This window comes from Balearica regulorum, chromosome 7, assembly GCF_011004875.1.
Source record: "Balearica regulorum gibbericeps isolate bBalReg1 chromosome 7, bBalReg1.pri, whole genome shotgun sequence".
NCBI classification, from domain to species: domain Eukaryota; kingdom Metazoa; phylum Chordata; class Aves; order Gruiformes; family Gruidae; genus Balearica; species Balearica regulorum.
This window is the reverse complement of record NC_046190.1, coordinates 28,197,437-28,221,431: the sequence shown is the minus strand read 5'-3', so window position 1 is coordinate 28,221,431 and position 23,995 is coordinate 28,197,437. Positions and strand designations below refer to the sequence as shown.

At 38.6% G+C, this 23,995-nt stretch overlaps 1 protein-coding gene across 3 annotated transcripts in view; it reads left to right on the top strand.

Annotated features, from left to right (window-relative positions):
• The window catches only part of RASGEF1A (RasGEF domain family member 1A), a 170,520-nt gene that overhangs the window by 106,698 nt on the left and 39,827 nt on the right, over positions 1–23,995 (top strand). For 2 of the 3 annotated variants that reach the window (XM_075758670.1, XM_075758673.1), the window contains exon 2: positions 7,644–7,758. In XM_075758670.1, coding sequence (XP_075614785.1) covers positions 7,717–7,758 — 42 coding nt within the window. In that variant the 5' untranslated portion in view covers positions 7,644–7,716. Of the gene's footprint in view, positions 1–7,643; positions 7,759–9,349; positions 9,491–23,995 lie in introns of those variants that run through there. The other variant, XM_075758672.1, reaches the window with a different exon arrangement.

Here is a 23,995-nt window from a genome sequence, read left to right as displayed (position 1 = left end):
TGGAGCACAGCCTAACACTCACCGTTTGAAATAAATACATAAATAGATAGATAAAAGCACCCACAATACAGTGTGGGATACTAAAACAATCCAAAGATGCAGCCTGAGCTTTAGCAAAGAAAACTTCATCCAGAAACAGAAACTGTAAAAAGCAGGGGATGCTTCTACCAGAATTATGTGACAAAGGAATGCCAAAACACAAGCATGCCAAATATGCTCAAGCAAATGCTCAAAAAAGGAAGGATATGACCAACAAAATGAACCCCTTAGTATTCTGAAGCCAAGTGCCTTACATTTTCTTTTACCACCTTATCCTGATATATGAGAATTGTGCTCTTTCCTGTACATAGCACACAGCCATAAGATAAGAATCTGCTAGCTGAGGCTTTCCTGGTACATTTTCTAGAGTGCTGTGGAACAGTGACCAAAGTGTGGCCTTTTTTTCTTTTCTTTCTTTCTTTTTTTGGTTGCATTTTTCACAGCAAGCTTTATATATTCATTCAAGTCAATCTTCCACAGAGTGGCCTTTTGCATCTACCAGGAAAACAACATGTAACCAAGAAAAACAACAACATTGTGATTCATGCTAGAAGCAGAGTTCGCTGTCTGCTGGCCCTCAGCCCAGATCCTGAAGTGTCCACACTTACTTTGTAAGCTTGCATTACCATAATAGCAATATTTTATCAGCAGAAAGTTTCAAACTCTTAATGTACATCTGGCTTTTCATGGCTACATAACATATGCAAAGTCCAAGTTTTTCTTCACTGCCTTTTCACTTCAATCCAATGAAACACATCATGGCTGCAACACCAGCTCCCCCCCTCCACGCCCCCCACCCCTTCTTTCCAGAAGTATTCTGGCACCCTCTCTTTCATATTGCCTTTTTTCTTGGAATAAAGCCTGCTTCTCCAACCTGTTCACCTTCTTCCACATTATCACTTTCAAACACCTTTTATAACAATTCTCATACTGTGACTGTATGAACCATTTTGAGATCAAAGAGTTTGGAGTTGCTTGTAAATAAGAAAAATGCTGAAGAGAAATTGTGAGAAATTGTTTGGTGCTTTCCAGGCTGGAATTTTTCACTTGAGCTGCTGGGTTTTTCTTTTCAGAATTAAGGATAGTGGCTTTTTCCACAGCTTCTGCTTTGGTCACATGGGGTGACTGCCTGAGGCCTCACGCTCTTCTGAGGATCCTCATTCTATTCTGGGACACGCAGGGGGGGACATCGGAAAACACAAGACTGGCAACAGATAATAGCTGAAAGCATCAGCTCATATACCACCTGCTCTCATTGAGCAGTCAAGCTATAGAGAACCACCTGAACATAAATAAGGTAAAACACAGCCCCCACAAAAAGCCCAAACAAGAAAAAAAAAAAATCCTACATTTTAACACAACTTTTCAAATGGAGAGTGTTTAGTAAGAGACAAAGGATGGTTCAGCATTAATACAAATATAAAGTGATTCACCAGTGATGACACTTGGTTTTAGAGGAAATAAATGTTCCAGTGTGACCTGCATATAAATATTTGTGCTAAGAAAGATGATCAAAAATGGAGATAGGGTCCAGGAATGGAGATAGGCCACTGAAAATTTGGCTCAAAACTTGCAAACGTTGAGCCCATCCCAAGCAATCCTCTTCACCAAGGAAATCCCCAGTAAATAGCCTATTTCCTGAAAAGTGTACAGCAATTCTACAGCCAGAAGTTCCCCTTCTGACTTGCAAATAGAAATCCTTTTAAACAAAAAAAAGCAGCGGACTCAGTACAAGTAATTTAAGCCCTGTATTCAGCATCATAAAGAGTTCTACACAAAGAAACAGTAAGACATAGTACAGCCTTGCCAATTAGTTGCCAACTTCCAGTTTTAAGTACTAAAATAAAAATGTTCATTAGGACATGGATGAAGATGAAACTTGAATTAAGAAATGGAAAAATCCTCCATTACTCCAAGAATGCTTCAGAAAAATTAGAGTCAATGCCAATATAGCCACACAAATATCAAACCAGAGACAAGGGAGCTGACACACAGCTCAAACAAAGGAATCTACAGCAGAACCAGAAAATAGACTTAGTCCCAACTTATGCTTTTGGACACTCCCAAGATTACATTTTTAATCAGATTTATAGTACCAGTACATAGCTAAATTGTCAATGTACATATATGCCTTACTGTATGCTCTATAATCATTATGGGTAGCAAACCACTACATTTCTTTGTAAAGGATCAACATTCACCAATGATGTGTTACACCACATGGAGAACAGGGAATTGTAGTCTTTGCAGCACTGCCAATAGGGACAAAATTCTGCCATCAACACCACGTAGCTGTTCCCTACTCAGGTGGCCAAAATGTTTATTGTTACCGTGAAAACTCTCCACAAATAGCATCTGTTTAGTTAGTATTTGTAGCATAGCAGTGCTTGGCTCATACCTGATGGGCCCTGGCAGAGATGAGACCATAAAGTTTGTGTCCTAAGGTCCACATCCTTACTTCCCATTATGTTATTCTGAGAAGTAATAAAGCCATTTAATGCCATCTACATCAGCATGACAAGAATGTCTCAAACAAATCGCAGGAAAAGCTGTGGGAATTACTCCAGAGTGCCTTTGCTTAACAACAAAAGAAAAGAGCTTGCAGTGAAATCAGTATGGAAGAAAACATTTTCTTTCAGTCTGTCTCCCTCTATGCTTTTAAAAATTGAGTAACTAAACAGCTGTCAGAGGGAGGAGCAAGGGTTCAGAGTCTAACAGCAGCTTTTTGCATGAAACAGGAGCTATGGATAAAGCCTGAGGTTAAAATACCGCATCTCGGGGTCACTTTCCAAAGCACAATCAAAAGACGTAGAATAACTCCATCTTACAAGCATATAAGGGAGTCATGTTACCATGTCAAAGGGAGTACCAGTATGTTTTCTCCATTTTTTAAGGGTCTGAGTGTTGCAAGTAGCTCTACAGACCTAAGTCTCACTCTGCGGTGTAAAGCGTTGGCACAATATTGGGCTAACGCTGCCGCGCTACTTCCATATGTAAGCGAGTGCTTCCAACAGCATTGCTGTGCACTGCTTGCAGGCAGCGACTCAAGCGGCACAGCCTGGGGTGCCTGCGCAACTCTCCACTGTGCAGTGAAGACGCGGTCTTAGTGACTTGTAAGAAATTATGATTTTTTTACTTCCTTTACTTCCTCACTGCCATTAATCTATGAGCAGTATACCAGGGAACTTTAGCTCCATTTTAATGGAAAAACCTAAGATAGTATCAATCACAATTTATATGGTTTCCTGATACGTTTCCAGGTTTATTGTATTTTCAAAGTTTAGCTCACAAACATAATCAAAACTAGTTTCCATCCTGTTGTCATGATTATCAGAAAAAAGAAGAGGCTTACTTTCAAATACGGAAGTTGGTTTCAAGCACAACGTTTCTCTTTCTCACCAACACGCTCTTAAACAACAAGTTTTATTGGGCAAAGACAATCTTCAGAAAGCCACAGATCAGCAATGATATTCTGGGTCTTTTTTTAGAGTGCTTCCTCTTTCCTACCTTAACTAAAATGAAAGAGAACACAGTTTTATTCACAGTATATGAGAAATACTACTTAGAGAAGTAGTTCCTTAAAATCCTCACTACTCATTAAATGACTTAAAATAAAAAATGTAAAAATTCCTGCATATTAAAAAATCATTACTATTCTCTTTCACTTTTATTGTAACTATTCCAAGTTTACATTCAAAATAAAAGTTTCAACATCAAAAAATGCTTAGTTCCTGCAACCCTTGTAAACCCCTTCCTAGGGTAATAGTAGAGTAATAGAATAATGGGTCAATAACCACATTTTCCAGGCCAAGTTGCTATCTTTCCTAACAGAACATGATGCTTGGCATTCCCTCTCTCATGACTAGCATCTTCTTCCTTTCAGCAAAGGACAATGAAAATCTGGTAACAGCTCCCTGTTCTAGGTCAGTATTTCCTCAAAGCAGGACCTGCCAGGAGAGCCATGCGTAGTGACTTCAGCAGTCACTGCAGCAGTCTCTGGTGTCTTGGAAAGATGGCAAATGCAGCAGGGTGCCAGATAAGTCTGACCTCTCCATCAGCACCACAGTGCTGACACCGCTCAGGTTACTCGTCTGCGGCCCAGGACTAAAACACAGCAAGTAGCTCCAAGAGGCAGCCAACCAAAAAGGTCTCAGCATTATTTACCACCACTACTCCATCTCTCAGATGCCAGTCAACCCGCTGAACCTCCCAGAACACACACTGCGAACAACTTCCTACCTGGCAAACGATATATCTTTTGCTATCCAACTGCTCATGGTTCTCAACTAATTAGAAATAAAAACCTGTTAAACACTCTGGATTTCCCATCCTCCTCTTCTAAACTTCCATCTTGCTAACAGCAGAACCAATGGCACTGATGAACAATCATAACAAACCAGTGCCAAGTAAGTGGAGACATCAAGATAACTTCTAGCATCATAATGAAGTGCAAGTCAAAATATAGGTGCTATGCAGGCAGAAAAAAATAAAATGAAATCCATATTCATATGTTGCAGCAGCCTTGGCATTCCTTAGAGATAATACTCCATCAAAACTAAAGTGCAACAGTAACATTCAGAAATGAACTCTGTTAACAAACACTTGGAGTCAATCTTCACATATAAAAATGGAGGGAAAAGAGTGTATCCTTCCAAAGCCAGTGACTTCCAATGACAAAAGACGACTATGTCTTAGAAATATTATTATTATATTATTAGAAATATTAATCACAGTCTACCCACCTAAGACACATCTTTTGTTCAACAGCACTCTTACACCTTTCTTGTGAAGTATAGTGCTTCTGATTTTAAGTCTGTGGCATATATGGGTCTTCTACATTAGGAAAAATCACAACTGTGTGCATTCAACAATAAAAAATACTTACACATTTAAAAATTATATTCAGGGCATTATTTTAATATTATCATAATATCTCAACAAGAAAGATGCAGCAGAAGAGACATTGCTGTTCCATTCTCTAATACCAAGTTCTACAAAAATATCCCCCAAAATTCAGTGATTTCTTTGGGATTTTATTAGCTTTTTTTTGTCTTTTCCTCTAAACCACTGTATAGAAGTAACTGGGTAGATGGTGAAAAAAACCCATGAGAACTTTTTACTCCCACAGTAGTTTCCCCACTTCTCAAAAAATAAACATACCATTATGTTTTTACACTTGCTGTAGATTCCACTACATAAAAATCTGAGTGGGATGGGAGTTTCCACTTTATATACACGGTCGTATATTGCAGTATCTGTGCTAGCAGGAAGCTGCTCTCTTTACAAAAAGGGAAGCTGTCTGCAGTTTTTTTGAAGTCACAGCCTAGTTTAACCCTATATGGTCACATCCACTTTCCGCCAAAGCCAAGCCCATTCACTTTTCAACTGTGATATGTGGTCGCAAGAAGAGTAAGTGTTGATTGGATCCATGCGTCTGCCTAATTCATAATGCAGCAACTACAAAAGGTCACATTTTGCTAATGCTGAAGGTCAAGACAAACTTTGCCTGGTTAACTGAACATGGATCACATTTAGGCTATGGCATTAAGAGGCTTTCTCTGATTCTCCGGCAAGATATAGTACACCCTGCCCTAGACTTATTTGTCATCCTCACGAGTATACAGGAAAAGCAAAAGGAGATACCCTACAATGGGAACTCGGTACCTTTGGTATTAGAGCACTTTAGGCTTCACTGGAAAAAAAAAAATCTTGACAAGGAAGCTGCATAAACATAGCTGGCTTCCCGGTAACCGTGTTTACTAATAACACAATCTAAATACGATTGTATGCTTCTACTGCGTTAGGTTCTGATGGCATCTGCAGCAAGGCTTGTAAAGCCTGCCAGAAGGTCTTTGTGAATTATTTATACGAAAGTCATCTTCATCCTCAAAGTCATTGGAGAAGCTCTCCTGAATCAGAAACATATTTACTGATTTTATAAAAACAAAACAAAAAATCCCACAAAAAACAAAAAAAAACCACAAAAAATTACAAACAAAACAACATTTTCACTTCAGTTCCAGGCAAAATCTGCAGTTGTTAGCATGGAAGTGAGGCAGCATTTCTTCACTGACATTATTAACACAGAAAAGCCTTGTATTGTATGAAAGTAAGAGAACGTACAACTAATTCAAAATTCAATTTTTCATGTTTTTTTGCTCAGTTACTATATTTCCTTTTGTTTGTATAATAAAAATCAAAGAAATCAGATTTTGCTTTGAAAACAGTTACTTTGATTTAAAAAAACCCATAGATTAATTGAGATCACATGAGCCCTATAAGTTTCCTAAAAGTCTGTTTAAACTAAGAGCACTAACTGAAAATAAAATTAATTGATGACATTGAATCACTCTGGAAAATTCAGACTTGAAGGTTCAAGTATATGAAAATTTAATTCTTAATTCCTTATTGCCATGACATCATTATTGCTCTCATAACTGACTCTTAACCTACTTGGTGTAAAATTTTATAAAGTAATTATACATTTAGTCCCATACCATTTTATGTGCAAATAAGTGTTATTTTTTAGTATTTTCAAGGGAAATTTAATCTGTGTGCTTATTCCACTTGTCTATCAAGCTTTCCCAACATTTAAATCCAGTGAGAAATTCAAATTTTGATAAGGTAGAAGTCTCGGTGCTAAAGAAATACCTGCTCGGAGAACAACAACTCAGGTTAGTCCCATCACTGAAGGAAAAGAGCTTCAGCTGTAACAGACCCGTGTGCCAGCCAGCGTGCTCACAGCTCTATTTTGCGGCGGGAAGCCTTGAAGCTACAAACACCTGCATCCAACTCAGCAGTACTAATCGCAGCATAAAGTTCAACTTAGTAATGCAGCAACAGTGAATTTCCTGTAAAAAAAAAAATAAATTGAAAAAGCCTGAGCCCTACTAAAAACCTACAAGAGTCTGTTTTGAAGTTGGTCTGTGGTGAATTATCTCTGTGTTTAGCATAACTACAATGTGTCTTGAAACCATTCAAACTTGGATTCTCTTCAATCCATTTTATCTTAGGTGTCAACAGAATGGTTGCCGCTTTCTCTATATTCTTTATGTCATAATTAAGATGTTTTAATAGATATTAAACATATATAGTTAATGATTTATCCATCATTCTGATGAGATATGATTGTGCTGTCACTTTCCTTTATGCTGTCATAGTACTTCTCAAGAAGAAAAGAAGATGTATTATTCTTCTATTGCCATAAATGCACTAAGGAATAAAATTCTAAATTCAAAGGCTTTTGTTAAACAGTTTTCAGCATGCAGTTTAATAACCAGTCAATTTAGCAATGTAAATATTATCGATATGTTACTGGATATTTCTTCTTAATGAATATAACAAAACTGGTGTCATTGGGGGTTTGGGGTGGGGGCTTAACCCTTCCAATTCCTTTCCTATTGCCCTTCTGTTGGCACCTAGTATTTAAAATTCTGCTTTTCCCCCTTTTTTGTAATACCATAATTTGTGCTATTTCCTCCTTCTTACGACCCTCTCCTCTCTAAAACTAAGCATGTCAAATTTTATTCTGATACTACAATGCATTTTCAGTGGAAAATAACAGTGTGTTCCAAATAGTAATCCATTGCACCCCTTATTTTAAGGGGAAGGAGACAAGACACATGACAAAAATCATAGAGTGAAATAGCTGGAAGTCCACCCACTGGGAAAGGCTGGATGGCAGAACCACTGTGCAATGCTGTTGTAAAGAAATGCAAAGTAAGTATTATTTTACTTTTTATGATTCTTACATACAAGTTTCCTTTTTATTTTAAAGTACTGGTGTAGGATAATTTATAGTTAGATATTTGTATTGTTCAGAAATCACACTGGGCAGCCTTAGATGTGAATAAATATTAGTTCAGACATTAGAAGACTATAAGCAGGTGCAGAAGAAAGAATCTTGGAACTATTTAAAGCCCAACTGTGCACTAGGAAATTCAAAGACACTAAACAATGGCAACAATTCATTGTAAAATTCAATATTGTTGATATTTGCTTTCAAAACCCCCTTACTCTCCCCCCCTCTACACCATCCTTTCCTTCCATCACTTCAGACAAATCTCTGATTAAGGTACTCATTATGTGCTCCTCAGTCACCTACTTCAATATCCACTTCTCAGATCTCATCTAAACAGACATGTTGCTTATAAAAGTTAAATCCTTCTTATCCATTACTATTGTTCATCTCAGATACCATGCCTCATGCAAGATTAAATTCAATGTATTCCACTAACCTCTTCCAAACATATTCTATTAGTGTATAATCATGTCTCTACCTTGTTACCTCCCCTTTCCACATTCCCTCTATGGAAATGCCAGCTTCATTTCCATAAAGGCATGTCTTTGTCTTTTGCAAACACCTTTGTGTTTTTTTCCTCATTTCCTTTGCCAATTGTTCAGTCTCCCTAGTCTCCTTATTTCTACATCCTTATTTAAATTTCTATATCTTTGTACATCCCAACACAAAACCAAAAAACACCTCACCACTTTGTTAACTACAAACATTACCTACATAGAGGAAAATCAGGAAATAGCAAAAGGAATTTCTTCTTGGAAGATTTCACACTGTAGACATATGGGAATAGAGACAATTCCTTCTTTCTTATTATTTTACTTATCAAGGATATAATACCATTTGGGAAACCAATTCAGTTTTCCAAACAGAATACATTTAGTACTTTTTTGGTATGATTTAACTGAGCTTCTGAAGGATGGCTTATTTGGTATACTGTGGACATTACTGTGCAAAAATCAAGTACAAAGAATGGTCAAATGAAAACTGATTTGAAAAAAAAAAAAAAGTCAGCAAGTTTAATTCCAGAGCTTTGGTTCCTAGCTATCAGATTTCCATAGGAAACATTGTAAAAAATTTCCAGACAGCTTTGTAGGAATTTTATGTTTTCAAAAAAAAAAAAAAAAGACAATCAAATTAAGACATTTGAGAGATACTGCTTTAAACTCATACCAAACCAAAACCAGAATTTTGGAGAAATTTAGCAACAATGCTGTAAGAAAGCAGCCACTTAGAAATGCCTGCCCAAAACCTACTTCCTTTCCTTCGCAACATCTGTACACGGTTTTTAACTAGCATGTCAATTCCTAAAACCCCATACATAGAGAAAACAGCAAAACAGCCTTGGTTTCCCTATAGCTGAAGGACAGAAATGGAAGTTCCCCGTCACTGCCCAGCACATGACACCTACGTAGTGGAAGACTGAAACTCAGAATTTCCTCTGGTGTGCCACCCTCTGTAGTACTTTCAGTTTTTCTGGGTATAACTGTAATGGAAACACAGGGCTCACCACACTCCCCAGCACACTTTGCCTGAACGTAGACGTGCAAGGGGAGCAGCGAAGCAGCTCTTTGCTTCCGTCGCAGCGTAAACCAGGGACGGACTCCAGCACACGGGGTGCTCCAGCTGTGAGGAGACATGGTCCTCAAGACCCCGGTAAGTTTTGCACAATGCTGTGCTCTATACTAACTGCTTCCATGCGCTGCTGGTGTTTTAGAAGGCATATATGTCTGTGCGCAAACTACAGTGAAGGCATCTCTGTGCTAGGTATTGCTACTGCAGTGATGGCAGAGTTCAGCCATCAAGAGACATGTAGCCAGGTATGGTTTAGACTAATCTAATACTAGGTTACAGAGAAAGCACATTTAAAATTGTGATGCAATTTATAAATTCACTGGTTATTCTGTGGAGTATGTCATACTTAGATCGTATGTTAGGAATTGAAAACATCCATAAGGAAGATTATATGGTGGTGGCTTTATACAATGCTGTTGTGGAGAAATGGAAACAGAGTTGATATTTCATGTTATTGCGGTGCATGATTTTTTTTTTTTTCCTCTTGAGTGGAATACCAGAAAAGACAGAAACATCAATTTGAATGAATATGCACCAAGTGAGATGGTTTCAGTATTGTGCAGGCAGGTTTAAAATGATGCAGTACACTGAGAAGACCTAAACACAGAATCAAAGTTCAGCTTTCCATGGATGTTTGAATTTGCCTTTTGGGGTCAGCCCATCCCAAGCTCAGGTGGTGCTCCCCAGAACATTAATAATCAAGTTTCAGATATTTGAGTCAAAGAGAGGTATTTCGTCTCAAAGATTTCATTCTCAGTCCCTTTTTTCCAAGTTAATTAAACAAAGAGCAATAACAACCCTGAAATTTCAACAGTAACGGGGCATTTGAATTGAAATATGCCTTCTGTTAGCTTATACAATAGAATAAAAAAAATATTGTCTGCAAGATAAAAAAAATAGCAGGTTTTGGTATATTAAAAAAAAAACCAAAAGCCAACCCAACAATTAGAAAGTGAGAGCTCTTCTCTTCAGACACGTTAGATTTACCATCGCCAGAAAATGTGGTTCAGGGCTGTCTTCAGTATAACTTCTATTAGATCAAAAATGCTATCCTGGTACTTTACAGGGAAATGAATGTTTCTGCTGCAGCAAATAAGATCCAATCCCGCACTGAGTTTCTCAGTCTGGTGAATTTAAGCTTTAAGTGGATTGGTAGGAACCTGATGCACATAAACCATGTAATCCCTTGCGAAACAATTTTAAAATTAACTAATGAGATATCACACTGCTTACAGCTTATTAGAAAGAAACAGTGAACAGCAATAGCACATAGCTACTCTGCCTGGGATTTAAAAGCTGGATTTAGCTGTCATGTCCATAATTCTTAGTGCATTGGTTATGTAAAGGAGGGTTTAGTTTCATATTAAGGAAAGCAAAAAGGCTCTACAGAATATAATTGCAGGATTAGTAAAACGTATAAGGCAGCTTTACTCCATTATTTACATATTAAGGCAATTTATGGAAATCCTCATATAGAAAACTTCAATAATTGAAAATTAGATTCAGAATCAACTTGCTCTTAAATTAAAGGACAAGCAAAGGGTATATTACATTATTTTTCATGTTAAAATATTATGTGTAGAGAAGAAACTGGAAATTTTTCACAAGATACTTTAAAGGTTATCTCCCCAAGGAAAAGGAATAAGATACGAGAGCATCTTGACCAATATGGATAGTTATAATAGAAATATCTCTGCAAGTTTCCAGATATCCAAGCAACAGTCTACATGTTCACAGGATTTCTATGCATGAGAACGTTTTGACGGTAATTGCCATTCATCCTCAGGTGGACAGTTAAGGGTAAAAGGACAGAGCAAGCAAATGCCTTGAGAATAACCTGGTAGAGGTAGCATCACAGTATGTGGACAACACTTAAAAACAGAGAAACTATAAAGACAGCAGACAAGATGAGTCAAAACATGGAGAATCTTGATGAACATAGCTGGGCAGAGAAACTAGAATGACTAGAATTAAGGACAGAAACTGTCACGTCTGGTAGTAATATGTATAATGCTGAGCACAGAAAATGAGGTTATCATAAAAAACAATCATTAGCAAGGCTGCCACCTCAAAACTAGAATGGCACAAAAATTTGAGATTGCACACCAAAATGCATCAGTGAAGACTACCAAGGTAGCAGCTAAATTTAGAAGAAGTACTAAGGGAGTAAATTACAGGGCAAAAGACTTAAAAGTCATTGACTTGATTCTCATAGAAATGTCACATACTGGTGGAAGAAATGATCTAGTTGTATATGACTGCAAAAAGGGGCAAAATACAATATAAAAACATTACAGAGGACTGAAGTGAAAGTGCTTTGCTTGGAATACGTATAAAGCCAGTGACTACTGCTTTCTAATTTGTGAAATAAATTTCAGAACCTTCCCAGTGAAAGAGAAGTTACCATCTCTTTTAATATAGACAACATGTTAGAGGAGCTGAAAATGTAATAAATGCATAAACAGTTCACTTGAAAATGACGGTCATTAAAATAACTATTTGATGTTTGACACCTAAGTGAGGATCTCTAGTATCAACCTTTAGCTGCAATTGTAATGGAGTTAGATTACCCTTTGCCACGCAGCCATCCTTGCACAAGCCCTTACACAACCTCTCTCCTGTCCTAAGACGACACAGATCAACCTCCCTGTCACATCCCATTAGGGGCAGAGCTGATAAAATGTACTGGGATTCCAAGGTGACATAGCTTCTTTCATTACCTTTGTCACAATATTGATTAGATTAGGTCTGAAGCCCTTCTTTGGCCTGCTACTGACCCATCGCATCTCCTGGGAAATTCTGCAGAGTGGGAAACAAAATTGAAAAAGACTGGAACAATAGAGATGTTCGAGATGGTTATAGCTCATGGGACTCAGATGTGACAAGTGCTGATTTTTACTAACTATGCATCCTAATCAATTAATCCCAAACTTGACAACTAAGTATTACATTACCTTCTTCACAGTTGTTAGCCTTTGCGAGCTTAATAGCATGAAAATAACATATCAAATATTTTATTTCTTTCACTGGAGTAAACAACCACATTGTTGTTAAAGTGCTGCCTAGGTCACTTCACCACCAAAAATTTAAAGAGTAAATAAAAAGCAGGTAGGTATGCTCTCTGTGGAGCCTTAATATTGGTTGTCTTCTGCAGTATGTTTATTTTAGATATTACAGTGCATGCAGGATGATGTTTCAAGTCAGAGAACTGAGCAACTGAGCCATATGGCATTCAGTTAATCGCAGCAGTCAATAGCTAAAGACCCGTATATATCTGCTCTTACATTTTCAACAGGCTTTACTTATTGGCTTTAAACACTTCTAATATAATGCATGGCCATCACTGATGTAGCCTTTGTGTGTGACAGATTTGACAGTTCTGAAGGCACAAAGAACTACTCTGAATTGCTAAGTATGCTTTTTGATTTAGACAGAATGAAGGCTAGAGATTTTTTTTGTTTCCTTTTTAAGCATAAGGTCAGTTTTTTCCTCTTTCAGACGAGCTACCCCTACAAATACCATCAGTAGGCACATCTGAAGTACAAGTAGGCTGTGCAATAAGTTCAGTAAATGTCACTTCTTTTCCCTATGCCTTTACCTCCCACATATAACACCCACTCCTCTGACAGCACCAAAATTATAGTTTGATTTTTCTTTTCTTCCGAGGGTTCCCTCATCATCATCATCTTCACACAGCTTTGCAAAATACGATAGCTAAGCAATTAGCATCCTGTAAGTAAAATAAACATTCCTATTTGCGGTAGGGAAATTGTAGTATATCCATCACATTCAGTAACACCACCCAAGACAAGATGACACACACTACGATAGCCTAGGAACCACAAGCTCCCACGAAACGTTAGCTTCCAAATTTGCTTCTTGTACGCTTCAAAAGATAAAGCAACATGAAGCAGAATAAGAATTGTGTATTTCATTCCAGTTTAGTAGAACAGAGCAGATCTACATCCTGTATTTATTTTATTTCCACAGGAGTACAAAAAACATAACAAGATAAAAAGAAATTAAAAAAAAGAAAACTGGGATTTTCTTCTACATAAAATGCTATTACCTAAATGTACCTGTGAAAATACACATTCCAGGTTGCTACTTTGATCCTTTTCACAACTGCTAAACTTTCTTCAAGTCCAATAAATTCTTTCACCCTGTTCTTAAAGTGGTCATGCTTTTTTTCACTCAAATAAAAAGGAGTAGAGTTTCTCTTAATATAATCCTAGCTTTCTTTAATAGAAACTTTTTGTGTATTATTGAAAGATTTGACAGGGTAATTAATGTTTCATTGAAAAAGACTTTAAAAATTAAGGAGGAGCAGGAAAGAACAATAATTGATTATGGATTCACTTTAATTAAACTTGCCATAAATATGCTCTAGGATACTTAAATTGAAAGAGATTCATCTATCTATAGCCAGAAAGATTACTCCAAGCTCCAAGAAACTCAAACAATGTATCTTCCTGCTTTGCAGAATCTTGCCTGTAGGTTAGTACTGTGCTGACTTCAATTAAGATTCAATAACAGCTTTTACATCTAAACACTATGGTTTGCACCTTCAGAATGTGAAAGGGCCAATCTTCTGAGGACTGCCTGGGAATAGCAGATCAATTTTTTATGCTTTAAGAGCAGAAAATTTTGGAGAGAGGTTTCAGCCAGAATTGGAAGATTATTCCTTGGAAAGGTACAGGTCATCTCCCAAAGAAAAACGTTTAGAAGATCCTCTCCTGAATTGTCAAACAGTATCCTCTATTTACACTAATTATGTTAGACTTAGCGCCTCGCTCTTACCATTAAATAAAAGCAGTACAACAGCTGCACCCCTCAAACATTATAAAATAAAGAAATCCTGAGCACAGACCAAAACGAAAAAGTGACCAGTCCTCAACATCATAAGATACAATTAGGAAAAAAATTTTTTTTTTATTGCACACAGATATTTTTGTTTTAAACAGTCATTTATTTTTGCCCAGAAAAGATCACACAAATCTAAGAGGACATTTGAAACCCTTAATTCATATTAACATGGGAAGCATCTTTCCTTCCTCTGAGAAAGTAATATGCAGTACGCATCCACGAAGAAAATAACTTTTGAGACATTTTAAATGGCTTTAACACTTTAAGGTCAAAGAATATGGCACACACTACCAGGCCTTGTCCCACTTCTTCGTCCCTATCTCTTCACCCTCTTTTCTGCATTCCCTCCTTACGTGTAACGCTTTCCCAGCTCATCCGCGTCTCCCAATGTTCTCCCCAGCACATACCTGCTCTCTGCCTTGTTCCCTTCTCCATACTAATGTGGTCAGGCAGCCCAGCTGCCTTTTGTAGCATTCTTAATTACATTCCTCTCCTATCAATTGCTGGCCTCGTTACCACTGCTGGGTTTGGTTACCAGCAATAGGATTTATTCCCATTCCCTGTTTCCCTTCACCCCCCATCATCTTCTGGTCTAAATGAAGAGATGCACTAGACCTGCACACACAAGCCTTTACAAATCTCCAGCTCTGTCAACTGGTAGTTTGTAACCCAGAAAGAAGAAGCATTAGCTGAAGGCTGAGAGTGCTTGCAGTGTGTAGATCACAGATGGACTTGAAATAGCTGTTTTTGTCTGATGGTTTCTAATGTCTCTTCCCATTCCACAAGAACAGAAAGCTAAAACATCCTAACTCAGCTGGCTCTCAGCTGCATGAGTTTGCTACTTTGCAAACTTCAGAAAGAGGCCACAAAAAGAGGGTGGAGATGCAAAAACCAACATCATTCTTTTGGACTGCACAGCTTGCTTGTGCCAGGGTGCTCTCCTCTCTCTCCATGAATGCTTTAGCTAGTAAGTCCGAGGTATAAATATGTCCCCTGCCCGCACTCCCTTCTCACCTGCAGAGAAAGAGCTTGCAAGTCAAGTTTGAAGAGTACTGTAAAGCATGTAAAAAGAAGTGTACAGGAACCCACTTCTTTGAAATTGCTGACATGGAGGATGAAAGAAGCTTGAAACCTCCAGGGCTCCAGCCTCACAGGCATGGGAAAAAAAGAAAAAAAATCCCTTAAAAATAAAAGAAATAGAAGGAGGAGAAAAACTGCCTATCTCTGTATTTAGATGTTCATATATTTAAGTCCCTTGAAGAAGGAAATAGGTTAGGAAACTGACAGTGAAAAATACAGATTGAATATAAGTCTGATTTTCTGATAAAAGTTTTAATTCTTTTTTTAAAAATGAGAAACAGGCCTTAAAATGAAATAAAAATAATCTGCAAAAGCAATACCAATACAATTTAGCCACCAAACGGCAAGTTAGGAAAATACAGGCTACGAATAATCTGGCAAAATTTAATTTGCTTTCAGGGACTGTTTATGTTTATCATCAGCAATAGGCATCCCATTACAGTTTTTGCCACCAAGCAATAATGGAAATGAATATTATTTTTTTTTTTAATGCAAGTAATAGACTGTCTTACAACACAGAGTGATTGAAGCCTAAAACTGGTATTGTAAGTCTCTCAGTAATACAGGCAACCATTTTAGCCAATCTTGATTTTTGAGACTAAACTAGAATAGCCATAACACATCAAGGCTAGCATTATTTATCTCATAAGCTGATGATGTCTGCAGAGGTGAAGCTGAATAACATATTGCTAGACTTCATAATAATTTGAAATGAGAAGAGTAAGTCTGCGCTGCTTGTAAAGAAGGGACATGGGCAAGTTAGGATAGCAAAGCAGCAGCCGAACACAGTAAGCTGAGGGTACAACCAGACCCCAGTTACCTCCACCTTGTGCCTTGGGCCCTGGCAGCCACAGAGACTAAGGACAAAGAGGAGCAATTGCCAGGTTTCTGTGACTCATGCTATGGCACATCACACGTTTTTCAGGACTACAGAGCAGACGGCAGTGTGAACGCTTCCAAATTATAACCAGAATCTAGTTTGGACACATTACATTACCTGCTGCCACATCTTTTGACCTTACTTTTGCCACAGGAAAAAAAGCTTGGAAAACAGTGTTTTCATACTTAAATGAGGAAAAGGAACTGGTATCCCCTTACATTTTTCATTTCTGAAGGTCTTAAGGGAGGATTGAGGATGCTCTGTAAATAAATAACTTAAGTTTAAAGAATGGACTGTAAGCAACTAAAAGGTTTGCCTCTTGCAAAACCATAGTCAGTGTGATTAATGGTTCAGGAATTATATTAAAGTGCAATAACTTTCCCTGTGGACTGGTGATACCCAGGAGAAAAGTGTCTCTGCTTTGAATGAGAACATGAAATTTGATTTGCATATTCTAAAGAAATAAATAATAATCTCTTAATTTAGATAAATCTCTTTACAAAAGCAGCATCTTCCTGTTTGCATCACAAATTAAACAGGAAAAAATAAATAAAGAAGTCAGGCAGTCTGAGTGCATGAAAGAAAGGGAGAACCTGCATGAAGCAGTCCTCTTTTGTAATTAATAACAACAAATTGATGGGCATTACATCTGCTCAGCACCTTCCAGTATCGTGACTCAGAACTGCACTGTAAAAGCTATATATACACCACTAACAGCTCCTTTCTTAGAGGATTGTTTGTGCTAAAGGAAATGAAGAATTGTCAGTGGACTGAGTAAAGAAGGTTTTAGAGCTTCGATTACTGCTGGGCAAAGATAACATCTCAGAAACTTGTGGGCTCGCGGAGTACACCCTAACTACTTGGTACTTTCTCACCATTCAGACCAAGCAACAATAATCAGGCATATCCATTAAAATTAAGATTAAACACAGAGTGCACGCATGCACGGATGTAAATCAGCACTAAATCAGTGCTCCAGGCCGAGGTGCCCTTACCAGGCTCTTCCCCTTGCCCGTGGCTGGGTAAGGCTGGCTTTTCCCAAAGGTGCCTTTCCCATGAGAGCAAGCTCATATTTCACCATAAGTTTAGCAACGCTTTTCTGTACCATAGTCACTGATGAATGCCCTGACCCTTGACTCATTAACCTCAGCAGTAACAAAACAGAAGGCAAAGGCTCACAGCCCCAAACTTTAAATTGGTTTAAGGACAGACCTTCCTGTGTGGCAACGGTGGGACTTGCAGAGTTGTTTGCATGAATAAACACAGGTCCTTTTTACCCCCCTTAGCCTTTTCTGAAATTTAGTAGCAATAAAAAAGTGAATATGTAACTGATCCAACACAACCATAAATAATTCAAAGGATCACATTCTTTGCCTACCTGAAAATCCAGAGCAGTCCATGTAACAGTAAACAAGCTTTTAATCGATTCCAAAATAATAATACAGAAGATAGATGACAGTAAGATTTAATTTAGTTTCTATTGGGCAGAATTTAAAAGAGCCTGAACGCTCACTTGTCTCTTAGAAAACTGAAATAGGAACACAAGTTTTATATAAACTGCTTCTGGGCACAGCTGCAGGGAACAGTTCATGATCAAGCAGTCCTTGACATGTTCTCGTGCCATGTGCTGTGGGCACAATGCAGTTTTAATAACTGCAAGGAGCTTCAGCTATGCCTAGGAGTTTTGTTCTTCATGGTGAGCCTAACTGGAAAAACCCTAAAAAAAGCAGGGCACTGCACCATAAGGGCTGGAACAATCCCCATGCTTCCAGACGGTGGAAGCCAAGCAAGGCTGCAAAATGAAAGTCAAATATTCAGGTGAAACCTGGGGCTTGGGAATAAGGAGGAGGTGACTGGTGAAAGGTCCAGGCCACCCACGCTCTCCTTCCAGCCCCGTGATTCACCTAGTGTGTGACCCAGTGTTGTCATTTAACCCGGCCGGCAGCTAAAACAACCACACAGCCATTTGCTCACTGTCCCCTCTGGTGGAATGGGGGAGAGAATCGAAAAAAAGTAAAACTCAGGTTGAGATAAAGACAGTTTAATAGGACAGAAAAGGAAGAGAATAATAATACTAATAAAAGAATATACAAAACAAGTGATGCACAGCACAAGTGCTCACCAACCGCTGATGCCCAGCTAGTTCCAGAGCCACGGCCCACCCCAACCAACTGTCCCCAGCTTTTATACTGAGTATGACATCATACGGAATACCCCTTTGGCCAGTTTGTGTCAGCTGTCCTGGCTGTATCCCCTCCCAGCTCCTTGTGCATGTGGAAGGCTTGTACCTCCACCCTGGCAGGGCCTGGGAAGCTGAACAGCCCTTGACTTAGTGGCAAACACTGCTTAGCAACAACTGAAATGTCAATGTATTATCAACATTATTTTCATACTAAATCCAAAACACAGCACTATACCAGCTACTAGGAAGAAAATTAGCTGTCTCAGCTGACACCCAGGCCAGCTGCTTCTACTTCTGCCTTCCTCGGTTTCCCCACACGCAACACAGAGAGGCCAGGGACTTCTGCCAGGATGCCTCCTCGCTGCCCGGTTTTGGCACAGCTGCACGACAGGGCATCAAGGCACTGCTGCAGCGCACATGCGCACACACAAATCAGTCGGTGATAGGTGTGTTGTGAGAATTAATTCGGAGTTTCAGTGGCTTGTTTGAAGTACAAGGGAATGCTAGCTACATTTCAAAGCAATGCTAGCACCAAGCAATGAGAGAGGAGGAGTTTTATACTTTAAAGCTTTGATTTCTTCATTTTTCAAAGGGCAGAGTGTAGCAAGTGGGACTGTGAGGCTGCATAGCCAGCTGGGAAGCGTTGGGGCACGAGGCTCGGCAGGGAGGCTGAGCTCCCCAGCAGGCAAGAGGAGCACAGCAGCTGCCCCAGGAGCCTGGTTACAGGAGCAGCCAGAGGTCACAGCCTGAGTGTGGTCCTGGCAAGCAGCAGCTCCCTTCCCTGATCTGAAGTGATGGCAAGGAGAGAAATGGTTGTTCTTGCTAGGATTGAAACAAGCCCGGAGAGCAGAAGCGAATGCTTCCCCTCAGCTGCATAGGCTGCCAGGGAGTGTGCCAGCAGGCACTGACGCTGAACAGCTGGAAAAGCAGGCACGGGCAGGAGCACAAATACGTAGCTTTAAGGGTATTTACCATTGACACCAGGAACAACTGATCCGCTATTCATGGGCCAGTGGCTGAGTCACAACAAACTGACACTGCGTTTGGCAGATTTTACTGTTGCTTGCTGCAGTGGTGTGCTTTGCAATACACCAGCATCTTAACTTACTGCTACAGTGCTACTGACTTCTACTCAGATACCTTCATCCCTATGTTCTGATCCAATTATTTTTCAAGTCTCAATTAAGTTACTTTAGGCATGAAAAACAAAACAAAACAAAAACCCACAACTGGGAAGGGGAGAAGAGGGAAGCACAGTTGGTTGTGCCTATAATCTTACAGCTATATCTGTAATTCCAATCACAAATTATTCTTTTACATGATTGTTAGGCAGAGAAAGCTACTGCCAGCACTTCATAACCTGGTTTTGAGCACTTACAATGTCTATTTAAATTAGCAAGTAATCAGCACCCACAGCAATTAACATCACATACACAGTACTCCAGTTGTGCATTCTCTAATCGTTCTTTTCTCCCATAGAAATCTTTATTGCACAGGGCTTGTTTTGACAAGGTATCTGGTTTTTATTCAGGAATTCTAAGTACTTTTCACTCATATTTTCAGTTTCAGTTAGTCACTATATCCTCAAGATGTATGTACTATCAACATAAAATAACAAACAGAGCTCAACAATCAAAAATTTACTTCCTCTTTGTTATTTATTTACTTTTTCTCCTGACTCCACCACAGAAATTAACAGAAGATTTTTCAGTATCAGTTATGCATTAATAGAAAAAGATAACTCTTGAAGTGGAATGGATCTAAAGAACTAATAGAAGTCTGAATTTGGCCAATTCAGTCTCAGTATTGGCCATAACCATTCACATATTATAATGAGAATCAAAACTGCCTGATGTCAAAACCTAAACCAATGTTCACCTAAAATGAATTTATACAGCATGCATTTCTTATCAATTCCCATTCCTTTTCAATTCACATTCCCACACAGAAAGCATCTTCCCCCATACTTGTCACAAGCCAAGTCATTTATGTTTACATAGGTGATGATAGCAAGAAGACTACCAAGATGCTTTGGTCTGGGGACCAAAGTATTATGTATGAGACCATCCATAGAATAACAACCGGATACTTGTTCTGAGCAAGCTTGGGACCCGTCTGATAGAAGTCACATATGATGTCTTTCCTCACTGGTTTATTCTCTCATTGACAGTAAATATTCCTTTAACATTATCAGACATAGCAAAAACTTAATTTTTGAAATAATGACAAAGAATGCCTTTCTACTTCTGACAACATGTGGAATGAAGATATACAATTCCTGACATGGTGGGGTCTTGAAGTCGTATTAATATTTATGATATAGAATTAGTGCAAAAAAGCTAAGAAAATCTCCAAAACCAAGCAGGTATCATGCTAGGTTAATGAGGTTTTCACCAAACCTGAGCTAAGTTTCAGAAGCTAAGGATGATTTTAGCATTTTAGGGGGTAACGTAGTTTGGACCAAAAGAGAGAGCAGCAGCTGTTCCAGTGGAGCTTTGCATTTGAATTTCCAGGGTTCATTCTAACCCCTATAAACTCAAAACAAAACTCAGTTGGTGTGAACTGAAACAAGCGGTTTGACTGAAAAAACCGTGTGTGTAAACCACTGAGCCTAACAATCAAAACCAATGTTTGGACCTGCACTGCGCACACACCTGGCAACCCTGACACAAATGTTAGTTTTCCTTGCGTATAACTCTAAGCCCACCTAATTATTTTACTGAAACCAAGGGTTTGGGGGCCAGGGAAAGGGGGGAATTAATTTGAAATGGTATCTCCTAATGAGCAAATAAAGATCAGAAACCTCAGGATCTACTCATGCAAGAGCAGGGAAACTACCTTTGCACATTTGGTTTTCAAGAGATGAAGGAGAGAAAGAGAGAAACGGAACTGTGGCCACAGGGGGAAAAATTTATGAGAAATGCAAGTTGTGTGGTTCAGGCAGCTTGAGGGAGCGCTGAAAGATTTCAGAAGGTGGACAGATTCCTTTCTCATTAATGAAGGGGCCCTGACTCTAGATCCACTGAACTCACTCTGAGTGGAAGGCTATTCAGCTCTCCTTTGATTGAAAGCAAAAGCCTGTTACTTACGAGCTCTCGGTAGCTTTCCTTTTAATAGAAGTTGGGGGAAGGGGGAAGAAGATGGCTGGAGGAGAGGAAGGAAAAGATGGGTAGCAAAAAATGCTGGTAGCTGAACATGGGACTTCAAGGGATTTGCAGGACAGGCCTTTGGGGAAAGGTTAAAAGCTTAACAGGTAAGTGATGCTTTTCCTGGGCTGATTTTTCTTTCCTCATTGTTCACTGACATATTAAGAAGAAAACTTCTCTGCATCTTCAATCCAGCCTTACCCTCCCCTACTTTCTCATAGTCTTAACCAAATTATTTATTCTGCTAGCACCAAACTAAAAATGCTGATTTCCAATTTTTTTGCTGGTGGATATCAGCTGTATTTGAGTAATTCTAAGGAAAAAAAAAAAAACACCACTAAATAAATAAAATCCTGACCATTTTTTCTGCTGCAACAGGGAACATGCAGCTTGCTGTTCTAAATTGTACACAGCCATGAGCTCTCATCAGACTTTGTGGGGGCTTGAAATGTTCTTTTAGTCATTTGCAGCTGAAAGCTGAACGCAGATTATCACTAAAATTATATGAAAGATGATGTTGGGACATTTGCCATAACTACACAGGATCACTCCTCAAAGTGATCACATATGTGAGCAGATTACTTGGTTAGCTCAGTTTTGAGGTCTGTATTGCCAGCTAGCTGTTTCTGTTAAAGGTTACCTTTTTATATGGGAAAAAAAAAAAAAGGAAAAGATTAAAAATATGGTTGAAGGAAACCCTCACATATTGCAAATGCCCGTGATAGATACTTGCTTGTAGGTAAAGGGCAACACACAGGAACAGTGTGTCTAAGCCTTGACATGTACTTTAAAGGGACAGAATCTCAACTCCTGTTCAAATAATTTGGCCCTGTCTTCAGCAAATTTTAAGATATTTAAACATAAAAAAAGCTTAAATAAAAAATAATATGAAATACCATCATTATTATAGCAACAGTGTAAGTGCACTTCCTTTGTAACGTGAACTGTAAAATACCAAATTTTAAAGACCTGATTGATGCTTTTAAATGATAGAATATTATTAGTAGCTGAATTAATATTTAAGTCTTTCAAAAGCAATGTAGTTACAGAAAATACTTTAAACTCACTCACTTGTAGCCAAATCTGTTGAAGCAAGAAGTCTTCAGCTGTTTCAGTGTTTGGACCAATCCACAGCTGTAACTTCTGGGAGCAGCTATTTTGTTCCTCAAATGCAAACCCCAGATTATTTTATCCTACTGTGACGTTCCAGACCACTTCTCAGACCAGAGTTCATGCACCCAGCTGAGGATATGATTTTATTTGTATTCATAAAATCAGACATGACTTTACCTGTAAGCTTCCTAGTTAACGCACAACACTGCACTAACCATTTATAAAGCAAGGGACTAGATTTTCAGTTACAGGTACTAATCTTGCTTGTGTCTATGGATGCCTGAATCCAGTTCAGACTGTATTTTTCTAGTTTTTATCTGTTGCCAAGGAAGATATATCAGCCATTTGCAGTCTATAACAACTTTGGTTATCTTCTAAACTGAGCAGAGATCTTGTAGGAAGCTGAATGGGCAACTTCAAGATAAATCTAAGTACTTCCTATGTGTATTGACTTGGGGGTTAACTTCAGTGCTGTAACATTTGGAGTGCTACAATCTTGATTTGGTGGAGCGCCTAGGTGTGTAGAATGTTAATGGTCACTTTGACAGAGATAACATATCCAGACTTAAACAAACCATTAGCAAAATCTTCATTTTTTTTGGCTCTTGCTAGGCACGTTTGTATCTGTGTTTAAAACACAAAATAAATGCAGAATCTGACTTTGAGTCATCACAATATAGAAGAAGGGATTATAAGGAAAAACAGTAATAAAGAAATTCAGGCCATTGAGCTCAGTAATGAAAATAGTTACTTGCGATTGTAGAAAAAAGTAATATGGCTTATTGCAAATTACAAATAAAGCACCTCAGCGCTTAACATGTTAATCCCCAAGAAAACATGTTCATCATTTCATACACTGCAAATGTCTATAAGCATATGCTAGTGAAAGGCTGTTTCTAGCTTGCAGGGAGAAAAAGGCACTGTCACATTTGTGAGGTTGCATGAAGGTTTAAACAACTGTACTTATGATGGGATATTTGCAAAATTTCAAACAGGAATTAGGCACGTGATGTTCTTGAACCTCTGCAAGTTTCCTTCATTTAATGCGATCAGATTCAAACCAGCTGCAATGCAAAGCAGTTCCAAGCAGCACTCTCCAGCCCAGACCTAAACCTTGCTGGCCTTGTCTCATCAGTGTCTCAGATACTCAGGATTCTCTCCCATTCCTGCAGGACAGCCCATGTGCCTTACTACATTCTCAGTTTCTTAGGAAACAGGTGTCATTTCAAACCATAAATGTGCTGTACGTCAAAGGCTAATTCAACAAAGGCTAATTGCACACTGCATCCTCCCAGGCATTGACTATTGATTTACTCAAT